This window comes from Pygoscelis adeliae, unplaced genomic scaffold, assembly GCF_000699105.1.
Source record: "Pygoscelis adeliae isolate BGI_AS28 unplaced genomic scaffold, ASM69910v1 Scaffold63, whole genome shotgun sequence".
NCBI classification, from domain to species: Eukaryota; Metazoa; Chordata; class Aves; order Sphenisciformes; family Spheniscidae; genus Pygoscelis; species Pygoscelis adeliae.
Window position 1 is genome coordinate 6,507,159 of NW_008824414.1, and position 13,631 is coordinate 6,520,789.

The following is a 13,631-nucleotide window of genomic DNA, read 5'->3' on the forward strand; positions in this document are numbered from 1 at the left end:
CAAGCTATTTCCCCACGGACCAAAGTACCAGACTTCAGTGAGCCATGTTGATACCATCTGTGGGAAGGGAAAAGGTGGAGATCTTCTGCTTTGCTTACATATGTAAAGTGCTCTTTGGTCTCACTGATATAAGAAATCAAACCTAGTACACACCTACGATGAGTCTTACAGTAGCGTAAGTACAAGAACAAACTAAGGGATGAGGGTACAGGCATGTATTGATACAGCTTCTCATTTGGCCAAGAAATAGAACCGCCTAGATGACATTGCCCCAGTGCCAAAAACACTGTTAAACATTAGACCAACATTATCATGAGATTCAAATAGAACCTACAGAACAGCTGAACTTCATTACAAGGCCACAGAGAATCAGTTAAAATGGCTACTGCCTCTGCTGATGAACATCAGGTTCGCAGGATTATCTACACCAGAAGTACAAATTTAAGAGCTGTTCACAGGTGACCACACAGTTGACATTTCATCTCGGTGGAGCAGGCAAGAGAAGCAGCTAAGTCTAGGGGTTACCTGGGATAGTAAGCTGTGTAATTCATATAAAGCTGAGCAGCCTGAGCTGGGTAGTAGGTAACAGTTGGAGGAGCAGCTGCAGAGGCCTGGGGAGTCCTGGTGGTTGGCAAGAGGGCTTGTGGCTGGTAAAGCGCTGCCTCTGCTGGGATCACAGCTGCTGTTTGGAAAGCAGCATAAGCTGGTGGAGAAAGACCTAAAAACAAACCAGGACACAGCAACAAAAAACAATCAGAATGGAGATCTCTGCCATAGGAAAGGAATTATTCATCCCAATGTGATTAATACCATCTGGGCATGATTAATAAACACTTGTGCAAAGACTGCTCTCTAGCTTCTCCCCCAGAGACTCCTGCTACCTCACCATGAATGACAACTGGGGCATTCGAAATGAGCAATTCCTAAGAGTTCACAACTCCTAGAGCTGAGCAGCCTTGTCCATATGCAAAAGGAAAGTAGGGAACTTCAGAGTTATCCAAAGAAAGCATAAAGCCATGTGCATAGAGGAAGCAGGCGTGCACACCAACACACCCTCTGTTCTTTCTAACAGAAGTTGTACTCTGTGGGACAAAAGTACCATAATATTAGCTACACATGGGCATCCACAACTACTGACCGTGACTTTTCATGTATAAGCCTCCTGCAACTTCTAAAAGTATTTTTAGGATATAGCAAATGGAAAAAAGAAAGCCTCATTAGGTCACTAGTCTGATGCATTTTGATGAACAAATATCTGATTTGTATAGGAACATAAAGCTTGGCTTGGTGTGCAGTCAAACTGTTTTTAAATACTATATTTGGCAGCTTTTTACTGTTTTGCAAATACACATTGGTATCTGCTTAGTGATTTGGTAGCGAGACTGATTAGAATGATACAGTAAAGTTCCATTATAGTTCCATTATAGTTCCAAAATAAAGTTCACTGTAATCTTAAATAAAATAAAAATATAAAAATCCATCCAACCTCACCACTCTATGGTCTGTTAGCATATCATCCCAGTGGCTGTTTTCCTTCAAAAATAAGCCCAAAGAGTACCTTCTCAATGCTCTAAGGCAAGACAGCAAGAGCACTCATCGGCAGCTAGAATATAGAATTTCCCCCGCTTTTAAAAAATCCCTCTAATTCCAAGTAGTTTTCACTACAGGCAAGTCTACTGCAGAGCTCAGAAGAACAGTACACCCGTAAAAAGCAAAGTGTGCAACAATTTCACTGGCAAGGCCTTGCTGCCCTCTACTCACCACCGAAAATACAATAAAAATGCCTCTGATCAGTCCCATTATTGCCCAAAGGTAACAATTCCAATCTCGGCATGTATACAGATGGATGATTATTGATCATGGCAAAACCCAAGTCAAAAGGTGAAAGGCCACAAAGCTTCAGCACCTACCACATATCAGCCTTTAGCAGCAGAGAGCAGAAGAATTGCAGACTTACATGGTAACTTACATGGCGGTGGGGATAAGCCACTACGATTTAAAGTGCCACCCATTAAAACAAAGTTCATCTCCTCTCCTGAACACTGGAATACTTCCACATAACGGTCCTTCATCATTTTTTTGTGACATTTTTGAGCCACCATAAAGGCTTTGTCAGCAGATTTCATTTGGATAAAAGCATCACCTGATGGTCGTCCCTAGGGGAGGGGGGAAATGATCATAAGTCAATCTGTTATTAAAACACCCAGAGCATAAGAAATGCAGAAAGCATAAGATCAAATGTCTACTGAAAGTCTGTATTGTTCTTCCTCATCTGGCACCAATGACTAATAACTCAACAATTATTTTTAGGAGCAGAAAGGTAACACTCATGTAACCAGCGCCCAGTTAACACAACACTTCTTCTGTCTTGTGCAGAAAGAAATAGAGAATAATTCAGCATGCAAACAAAGTTTGGAGGCCTCTAATCCAAAAGCTGTCCAAAGCAGGACTAACTTTCAAGTTACATCAGGCCATTCATGGCCATCTCCACTTGAATTCCGAGCATCTCGAGGGGTGAAAATTCCTCAGCTTCTCTGGGAACCTGTTCAGGTGCTTAACTAATTTCTCATAGTGATTTTTTTTTTTTCCCCTTTTCAACCAATTGGGATTTTCCTTGTTGCAGTTCATTAACATTGTCTCTTATTCTTTTGCTGAGAGGGTCTAGGAAAACACTGGTTTTGCCTTCCCTGTAACTACTTTTTACGCAATAGTGTAACAGCATAAAGCTCCAGACATGCTTTAGTAAAGTCCATAGCTACATTAGAAATTGATTTCCAGGTCTGATTTTCTGCAACCTGACAGACATTGCTGAATGTATAAAATATTAAAAACTTTCTTAACAAAACAAATATAGTAGGTCTCTCATTTGTTTTCTTTAACACCTCAATATTTCTGTGGCTAATAGAGTTTCTTTTTAAACACAAGACAAAAAGGAAAAAATATCTCTATGATTGTCATTAAAATATATCCAAAACACAATTTTTAATTATCACCTTCCTTTAAAGCCTGAGAAGTCTCTAACCAAGTTAGAAGTTAGGAAAACCTAATTATTCTACAAATACCACTCAAACAACACAGCTACCATTGAGCAGAAACCCTGAAGCTGACAGAGCAGCTACGCCGTCTAACATGAGACATTTGTGTCTTGTGCATTTCCAGCACTTGACTGAAACACAAGGGACTATTTCAGACAGCCTCCAGGATACATCTATCATTAAAAGAACAAGCTTCATCCTCCTCAGTCTTATGCATACACATATAGAAAGAAAAGCAAGTGTGTATGTAAAAGGGGAGGAGAAATTAGGAGAATGAAGGAAAAGACAGGCAAACAACATAATATTTTCTCAAGACTATAGAAGACCTGAAGCACAGCCAAGAACAGGTAAGCCACCCTGACTTCTAACCCTGTTTAATAACTGGAAAGTTAGCCCTCCCATGCAAAATGCTGTTACCTGTTGATTAAGAACCATGTGAACTCCATGGGGCTTGATATCAGCTGTGGCATCTCCCATAAATTCCAGGATGTCATCAATGCCAGCAGTGTAAGGAAGGCCTCTGAGCCGGACACAGTCACGTATGCTACCCGTGGCAATGGTATATGGTGGGGGTATGACAGGAATGATGGGAGTTGGGAGAGTGGGAATAAGAGGTGTTGACATATATCGATTAAGTACCTGTTGGCAAAAAAAGCACATTGATAAAGATTTACAAATCATCTGGTTGAGCACCAATCAATTCTCACCATACTATTGCACACATTTAAATAAATCCACTTCCAACATCAGAGAAAAAAAACAAACCTTCTTAAACCATATTATTGCAGATAGTTGCCTGTTGGGCCTTTGAAAGTTTCAAACTCAGAAGAGGTGAGAGGAAGTTTTACAAATTTAATTTGCTAGACCCTAATAACAGACCATTCTAATCTCATTATAACAAGTTAAAAGCAGATTACAGTTCATTTTAGAATATCCCGAAAATGAACATTTGAAAACCACATTCGGGCTAATAAACCAGTATTGTCACATACAGTTCTTACTTAAATTAGGGTAAATTTAAGACAGTCATTTTAAAAGAACTGAGATGTGAAATAACTAGTAAGTAAAAACACTAGCTCTAATTCCTTCATAAAACCTGATCGGTTAAGTGAGGGTGTTTGTTTTTTAACCTGAGTGCTCATCCCCAAGTGCAGGGTTTCTGGAAGGAGGAAGACGGCTGGGGGGGGGGGGGGGCCCTATAGGAGACCTTGATCTCAATGTTTTATTTTCTCGACTCATTCTCAAATGAGAAAGGGAACATAACTTGCTGTAGGGGCCTACTGCTGAAAAACACATTCAGCAATGATTATCAGAAATAAAGAAACACATTCCACTTAAAGGGGTACCAAAAAAGAGGTTACAAAGCTTTATTTTTGTCAAAAATTATTCAGCCTAGGGAGTTTGTCTCAATAGAAGCCTTTTTTCAAGAATCTACTTGTAGCATCTTTCAGGTCAGAAATCTTCTCCCTCAGTTGGGTATAGAATATTGCAATTACTTTGTTTCAACACTAAGTAGACAAGAGCTGGCTTTACCTCTTGTAGGTAAAGCCTCAAGAGGTAGGTAAAGGCTCCTTACTCAAACAAGGAGCCTGTAATTCCCTAAAAAAAATAATCTCTTGCTCAAGCAGCAAAAAAATCAGGCTGTTACCCTAGACAGCTGTCATAGAAGAAGTAGTAATGACATATTGATAGAATATAAGTTATACAAGTTTTATCCAGGTCTCCCTAACAAAAATGGGTACAAAGACTTGGTCACTCTGACAGAGTGTTTTTGTTCCTTAGAGGACTTAGCTTCATTCTCTCTAAGGAGCAGAACTGATGAGGAAGGAGGGGAAAAAAAAAAAATCTCACCATGCCATTTCACTTAGTCTTCACAATACATCTATCAGATTCTTGGCTGTTCTAGTCTCCATATCACAGTACTAAGGGCAAACAGCAGGTCTACAAGTGTGGATATTCTTTCCCTTGCCCCATCACTTCTATGGAAAAGACTTCTCATGTCACATAGGTTGAAACAGTAACTGTATTAAGTTTTTATAGCCAGGCGTTATGCAAAGACCAGATCAAATCTTATAATGGTTCCCTTTGGCATTATCAGTCTAGAAATATTTTGTGTCAGGCAGAAAAATGCAAAATGCAATGTTTTTTTTTACAGGCTTGAGTTGCTGGTGCCAAAATAAAATGGTTTTACTAGTTTAAGAAGGTGGTAATAGGAACTGGTGACGGATAGGGAAAAAAGTGAAATATATTATCTTGGGGAAACAAATATTTCACTTCATTTCACCCAAAATCAGCTACATCCTGGTGATTCTTAGTTTTCAACAGAGCAGTTGTAGGAAAAGCTGTTTTAATGCATCCAGATTTGGATGTAATGTTAGAAACCCTGTACATGGAGACTAGAAGATGATACTGCAAATTTTCAAGAAGCATTACTACAATACTATCAATCTTGTATATTTTTAAAATTATTTTTGTGATTTCAGTCAACCTTTAAGTAGAAGAAAATTATCCAATGATTTTTACTTTACAATCTGAGGGATGTTAAAAAAAAGAAACAAACAACAAACAGTGGCAGTAAAAAACAAAAAACAATGTTGTGCAATTTTCCATACCAATCAGGAAGCACATATAGCCCTTTCTAGAACTTGACATCTTTAATATAATAGACTATCATGGTTGTCTACAATGTATTTGCGTGCAAGTGTTAGAAGAAATGTTTTAACTGTTAAGTTTTGAGTCTCACAGCCAATAATTACAACCTGTTGGACTTCTGCTGCTGTGCTCCTGAAGAGTTCAATGTAACGTTTTCCAAGTATTTCTTTGTGCTTTTTAAGTGCATTCTGTGCATATTCTTCACAGGAAAATAACACAAATGCATCTCCTGTGGGCCTGCCATCTGGGTACTTGACAAAGAGAAGTCCTTCTTTCCCTCCTGTGACTGGGCACTCTGGCCCCAGGAACCCCAAGACATCCTCCTGAGTAGCAGTGAATGGAAGGCCTCTCATCCGGATGATAACTTGATTCTCCTTAGATAAGAACTGGGCCACTTCATTGGAGGTGCCTGGTAGAAAGATAACAACATATGGTCATGCTGGTCAGTCTATTCCATAGGATGCAGGGGCGGCAAAGCATTAAGGAGCAATATAGGAGGTAAGTAGCTAGCCGCAAACGCACAGAAGACCCGAGACACTACTAACTCCCAGTAATCTATTTTGAGGTGAAACTCCGTTACTCTGAAAGTGTTTCATATTTTAATGAAATTGGAACAAAGATGAGATTAGTATGAACTTATACAAGGTACACAGATGCTTCCACTGCAAAGGCTCATCTTCCTCCCACACAGCAAGACCTGTCTGTGAACATCACAGCCCAAATGCTCACAGCTCAAATTCAACCACGTGAAACCAGAACTTGATAGGGTCAAGCATTCTTGGAAGGCAAAACAGGAAAAGCTACTTCATTATCCATTTGTGTCCTCAGCCAAGGAGGAGGGGTGGGGGGAGGAATCAGAACTAGAACAACACTGCTATGACCTTCAATAATTACACTGAACTCCAGCATCACTTACCTCCTGCAATTTTTAAGAATTCTTCCCCAGTTGCTTTGTAAACCTTAAAGAGAAAAAGAAAAAAAAAAGCCACACATGAAAATTACAATATTCAACTCTAACACACACGTGCTCTTCCACATGTGAGAGAATTGTATTTTGGTACTTTGAGCAAAACAGAATTGCAATTTGTTCTCATTTAAAACTGTAGTCTAAAACATTCAGGTTGCTCTCCAAAGATTTGTTTCAAGTCACTACTTTTTACCTCAATGTATCTGCTACCCATGTGATGCTTATGTCTTTCCAGTGCGAGATCTCTCTGTTCAGAATTGACAAACCGAACTAATGCCTCCCCATTTCTTCTTCCTTGAGCATTCAGACAAAGAGCCACACCACCTCTGGAAGGTAAAACCAACAAAAATAAACTTAGTTTGAATCTTTAATACATTTAATAAACAATTGTGTAAGAAGAGTACAGAAATCAGACTTTAACACGGAGTTTACAGACTGAAAAAGAAATTGCTACTATCCACAATGTAATTTCATTTTTAATGTAATGCAACTATACTGCAGAATCTGCTTCAGCGAGATCTTGGATCTCATGCTCTTCACCACTTCCTCAACTTCCATGCAGACATAAATTTGCAAGCCCTTCCTATCATCTCAGAGACGCAGATTTGAATTTCCTCATACCTCTAAATAAATAAAATATATTTTCTCAGTGTGGAGAATCTGGAATATATATTAAGTGACAGGTATGCTAAGTTAAACTCACTCTTTATATAAATACACACATATATACACAGAGGTGTACACATATCAATCACATGAAAATTTATTCCAAACAGCACTAGGAGGTTTCTGAATCTGGCCTGTTTAGGAGGTATAGCAGAATACTGAAGAACTGGCACAAAATTAAAGCTTCTATTATATCTTGGAGTCTGCCTTGATTAATGCAGTAGGAGGAGTTTCTCCCTTTAGGCACTAGCAATAAACGAACATATGTTGGTTTTCAGTTGATAAGTCTCTTCTTCACACACTTCAAAACTCTTTCTTGCACACCTAAGGCTGGTAAACCTGTTCAGTTATCATGACCATGGAGGGGGAAGGGGCCTGGGTGGGGAACGACAGCAGAAGCGGGGACTCTAGTGGGGGTTTTGGGACATGTGTGTTAAACATATTAAAAGAACTTGCTATTAAAGACAAATTGATAAAGCAAGACAAATTCTTATTATCTTACTTGGCAATGTTGAGTCCTTTGAAAAATCGAGCAATATCTTGGTCTGAAGACTGCCATGGCAAACCTCTGGCTCGTATTACTGTCTCACTGTCCACTGTTTCAGATTTACTACTGCACAGAAAGAAAAAAAAAAAAGCAGCCAAAGTAAGCTTTAATCTAGGTTTTCCATTACCTTAACAAATTTCAGTTTGCAACTAATTTAACTTGTAAATCAGGAGTATATTTGCTATTGAGGCTCTTCTAATTCCATTACTCATTTCAATAAAGAAAGGAAAGATAACTGGGATAATCCTTTTATATATACAATGCCTAAGATGCACTATGTTGTCACAACATTGCAGTTCCTTAAAAGAGATAGGAAGGCAGTCTCAAAGTGAAGTAATAAGGAACTGGATTAATTTTATTTGAAAGATCTAACAATCCAACATAGAAGGTTACAAGGCAGTCCTAAATATGAATACATATTACTTATGCTTAAGATGTTTCATTCTCCAGTTACTGCAATGTATTTGAAAACAAAGTACCATTCTGTTTCTTCTCTCCCTAAACTCAGTATGCAATACAGCATATCAGACCACTCTTCAGAAGCACCATGTAGTTCAGCTGCATATAGGGTGCACTAGCCATTACCCCTGTTGACTTAGGGAAAGTTCACAAATATTTCGTCACCGCTGGGTAAGATAAGTCAGCCTTGCTGCCATGCAAAACAGAAGCTAGAGAACAAAGAGCGTTTAACTTGCAGTGACTTTAAAGAGACGGACTAAAGTACAGCATTCAACATACCAGCTATAGTCTGTCTACACTGGACTACTGAATACACTGTTACTGTTCTCAGGAACCAACCTACTTTCACAGTGACCGTGAGGAAATATTCACAAGCTTTCCTTGCTGTAGACAAGACTCATCTTTGGTTGTAAACAACCGTGACAAGGGCACTTACCAAGGACCTGTTTCGTACTTGTATTTCACAGTTTCAGGCTCAGTAAATATGTGATCTGCAACAAAACAGGAAGTTTAAATATAACCAGGGTCAGAGATTACTTAAGAATGACAGTACCACTGCCAATTCTTACAGAAAAAGAAAGATTTCAGCATTCTGCATAAATAGGTCACTTACTACAACTTTCAGAGAGCATGCTGAAAATGATAGCCACCATGGTTTTCACTTGCCACACGCCAAAGTCCTCCTCTGTTTCATCTGTCCCTAAGCCTAGATCTAAACAGGTGATTATAGAAAATAACAGACTTGCACAATCATTTGTAAACAAGTCATAAGACTTTCCTGATATTAACACAGAACTGGTAATCAAATTTACTGGTCTTAACGGGGACGTATGACCATTCGACATTTGTTACTCTGCTCATAAACTGGTTAATATACACTTTAACAGTCAACAGTCTGAAAACTATTGATAGCTTACATCATTTCAGTGTTAACAGTTTAAAAAAAAAAGCGGAGTAAGTTTCTATCACTTCAAAAGTAACTGAACTTTAATCACCTTCAGCTGGGCCACAAAAATCCTCCTAAAATGTAGATATAGGGTGTTAGTTTGTTCTTTTTTTTTTTTAATTAGTTTTTGTTTTAAACACAGTTCATTCAGGATCGTACAAGACAACTAATACTATCTATCTGCAAACAGTAGAAGCTTGCAGGACAACTGGTGCTGAAAAGGCCCACTGATAGCTAAGCCTTTCCTTTAAGATCAAGTATCAATGCAAGTGATGTTTTTCTTTAGTGGATTTACTAAATATGGTTTAGAACGCATTGTTAGACTCAAATAAAAAAAAAAAAATTACAAGCAGAGCCGCCCCCCAGCACACACTTAAGCAAACATTCCTTCCATTTTACCTGTGAGTTTTTAAAACCCACGTCTTAGTTTAGAAGAATAAAACCTGTAGCGATCACAGAGAGAAAACCTAGAGCAGCATAATTGATTCTGGTGTAAAAGCTGCAGCAAAAGGATACATTCTGCCATGGTCTTGATAGTTTGATCTTTCACGGCGGCTGAACTAGGGTAGCAAGTGTGAAATTCTTTGCGCAGATCATAAAAGGAATAGAAGCAGTCTGACAGCAGGAAGTTCTACAAGGAAGGCAAAAAGTTTGTTTTGTACACACCATTCCTTTAAATTCCGATTAACATTTTTGGACTGAATGAGGCAGTCTCAAAAATCACATAGTTGCATGTCAACAGCTTGTCTATGATAGACCAGTTAAGTTCCTTTGTAACACAGTTCAAATTCCATAGCCTTACAGAATTAGATCACTAGATGAGCAAACCCAAATAGCTTCCGAGAGGCAGACCTGTGCAAAACAGCTAGGGAAGAAAAAAAAAAAAAAAAGGAAAAACTAGGTTTTGCTGTTTTATAAATACTCTCATTTAGGATACTGTATTTTCTCTTTTGTGGCTACACTGAAAAGCAATATTGTACAAAACATGATAACAAAGTTTAAATAAATATTGTTACAGTGTACAAAATATCTTCCAGCAACTTAAAGACATTCATTCAAGAATTTCAATTATATAACATTATTAAACGTTTAAGCAGCCCCTTCACTCAGACATTAACTTATTTTTTCAAGGAACAAAACAAATAATTCTGGTCTAATTCACTATTTTGTCTCTCACACTCTCCAACTGTTTTACTATAGAAAAGTTTGACCTTGGTCTAACCAAACAGCACCCACCTTTGCAAATGAAGAATTAAGAAAAGTCACAAGGTAATGCTTCTTATAATAGTAGGAATAGTAAGAGCTAAGGTCTGAGGCTTAGTAACATTCAATGTGCAGGGGGAAAGAAAGTTTCACAAATGATAAAGTATTGAAGGCGGAAAAAAGAAAAAAGAGAAAGAAATGCAGTATTAAGAGACTCAACACTCGATCAGATCCATTCCTTGATCTGGTATGGACAATTATTTCTTCCACAACATTACAGTGTTTATTTTGCTTTAGTCCATTTGTTTCAAGAGGGAAGTAAAAAGAATTACCCACAACCCATATTGCAGGATGGCATGAAGTAAAAAAAAAAAAAAAACCAAACACAAAAAAACCCAACAAAAAACCAAAAACCACTATCATGTTTGAATGTTAAATATCATTCCTGTTTCCTTACTTGCTTCATCCCTACATAAACATGCGCTTTTCATAAAAAGTCACAGCGTTATGTTTTAATATAACACAAATGCCAAACGAATATTTGTAGAAACTCAGCATGAGCCAATACCCTTATATAGAGAAAAAAAATACAACTGATCAGTCAACTCCTTCCATGTCAGCAGCTCCCATTCCTGTGGGGTTCCTGCAGACCCTGCCAAGCAGGCTAACTCAAGAGCCACCACCCTGCACAAAGGCAAGATTCTTCTCCCTGTGCAAGACAGCCTGCTCTAAGCCCTTGCAGGAACTTGGAGTGGAAACTGCTGCTTTGTGTGGGAGTGGCAAATAAGCTGTAGCACTACTTCCCGCTGAATAAATGCGGATGGGGAACCACTGCCATTCTCCATGGCAAGTCACTGCCTGTGTGTTTACTCTCTACAGGACATTGACACATGGCTCCTACAAATTTCAGATCTTGGTAGAAACCCATGGCTCCGCACAGAACCTGTGGTTTAACTCAAGCCTAAACAAAGCAATAGTTCTCCATCACCACTGCTGAGGTTAGACCTGTACCTTTGCTTCCACTTTGAAGACACAGAATTCAAAGTACTTGTATTGTTCCTGTCTCTATCCTGTCTTTCCTAATTTTCCTCTTCATTACGCTCATCTGGGCGTCCTCAAGTACTGTAGCTGACTTCCAAGAGCAAGAGCCAAGAACTACTTCTCTGCTACACAGGGTTGAGACAGGGAGGGGATCATTTTAAATATTCTTGGAACACTATAGTTCCCAAGGTTGAATTGTGTTGCTCATCTCAAACTCACATAGACTATTTTCTTTGATGTCCTTAAAACACAGTACTGCCCTTCTGCATCAGTTCTGATCTCATACCTTCTTAGATGTTTCTGGGTGGAGGACTTGTCGAATGAGTAACTGGCCATCACTGCAGAGTGTGTAAGAGCTCCTTCCAAGTACTTTCAAATCACCGGATACCAGCTGACTAAACTGAAAAATAAAGTGATAAATTTCATTGTACTGACTGATACAGATAACTCCATAAAACAAGCAGTTACCATTATTAAAACACTTTTTTTTTTTTAAAGAAGATAAAATAATTCAACATTTTGTAATAGCTTTTGAAAAAACACGATGGAGTACAGACGTGGGCTCCTGATAAAGGTAGGCAAAGAAACTATATGCATTTGCGAAACTGAAAATAAGAACACCAGCAGTATGGTAAAAAGAACAATTAGGACAATATGGCAGAATAATGAGTTCATATGAAAGGTCATAGTATCGTAATGGTAATGTTTAAAATCTGAACTAATTATAATAAAAGCTATGAAATATTTGAAAGAAGAAAAACCTTTCAAGATCAATCACAATACTGATTTTGCAATAGCCTTTCTTCACCTATGGCACCTTTGACTTCAGTTATGTCCTTAATATTTTTTTTTTTAATTTGAACTTCAAAAGGAAAAAAGCTACCCATCAGGATTTACTAATGTTTCAAAAGTTATATGCTAAGGAAAGCCAACAAATTGTGGTCTAATACCTTCAAAAGTGAAATTATAATCAAGTCAGATCCAAGCCAATGAAAATTCTTGGTAGAGGTACAGTGTTACAAACACTAGATAAAACAAAATTATTCCCTACCTGTAGGATGAATAACCCCCAATAGGTAAATTCTCAGGAGGAAAGGGCTCCATCTGTGTCTTGTTCAATGTTATTTTCCATCCTTATACAACAGTTTCTAGCCTTTTATTACTTCATACCAGCGTTAAATTCCTTGCTCATAATAGTCAACTAATGCATTATAGTACCTACATGTATCAAATCAGTAAATAGTGGCTTGTTAGCTAACTTTCAAGGGGACAGCTATAATTATTCTATGCTTCCCTCTTGATGCTACTCCCTCCCAGGAAAACATCACAAACAAAGCAATAATTAACATCATGATGCAGTAGCCACCCACTGCTCTCAGCAATAGTGTACAACTCCAAAACAACCACCCCCAAAATCAAATTGCAAGCTGACTTGAACCTCAGACAATATCTACATGCTGTCTTTTAACCTGTGTACGGGGGGGAAAAGAGGTTTAGTTTGTTTTATCATCAACACATGCGACACTTCACATAGTGACAGTCTCTGCTCAGGAAAGATGATGTCCTAATGATCTGATCTCACAGCTACACAGTATTCACTGTGTGAACAAATGTTGCAGCATCTGTGTCCCAAAGGTAAGGCTCCACAAGGGAGAAATCGTGTATTGAACATGATTTAGTAAGAGCAGAGACATGATTACCCAGGCTTTATTGCAGAATAACTCCTCAAATCCAATTCAGGCCCTTTTCTAGGCTTGGACAGCTAACCAGCGTTCCATTACGATTTTGAGTTCAGAAATGCTGTAGTAGTGGCTACTACATATCAAGATAGAGAACTGAGGGGCAGAGCTGGGTAAGGAGAGGCACTTACATCAGCATCTTGTGTAAGTTGCTTAATTTGGATATATATACACACAGATATAGATATAAATATATCTATAAAATGAAGTTATTTAATATCAATCAGAAGATAGTTGTATCTTTAAGAAGGGTGAAATATCCCCTCAAAAAAAAACTTCACAATGCAATTCTTTGCACACTACCAAAACACACAAAACCAACACCCCGCCCCCCCCCCCCCCCCCCACCCCAAAAAAACACCCACACACAAAACAC

The 13,631-nt window shown here is 38.4% G+C and overlaps 1 protein-coding gene across 1 annotated transcript in view; it reads right to left on the reverse strand.

Annotated features, from left to right (window-relative positions):
• The window catches only part of ESRP2 (epithelial splicing regulatory protein 2), a 64,751-nt gene that overhangs the window by 14,315 nt on the left and 36,805 nt on the right, over window positions 1-13,631 (reverse strand). The window contains exons 4-14 of the mRNA XM_009320853.1: window positions 11,803-11,916; window positions 9,789-9,903; window positions 8,940-9,038; window positions 8,763-8,817; window positions 7,823-7,933; window positions 6,848-6,980; window positions 6,604-6,646; window positions 5,795-6,096; window positions 3,453-3,674; window positions 1,970-2,156; window positions 526-718 (exon numbers count right to left, since the gene is read on the reverse strand). Coding sequence (XP_009319128.1) covers window positions 526-718; window positions 1,970-2,156; window positions 3,453-3,674; window positions 5,795-6,096; window positions 6,604-6,646; window positions 6,848-6,980; window positions 7,823-7,933; window positions 8,763-8,817; window positions 8,940-9,038; window positions 9,789-9,903; window positions 11,803-11,916 — 1,574 coding nt within the window. The remainder of the gene's footprint in view (window positions 1-525; window positions 719-1,969; window positions 2,157-3,452; window positions 3,675-5,794; window positions 6,097-6,603; window positions 6,647-6,847; window positions 6,981-7,822; window positions 7,934-8,762; window positions 8,818-8,939; window positions 9,039-9,788; window positions 9,904-11,802; window positions 11,917-13,631) is intronic.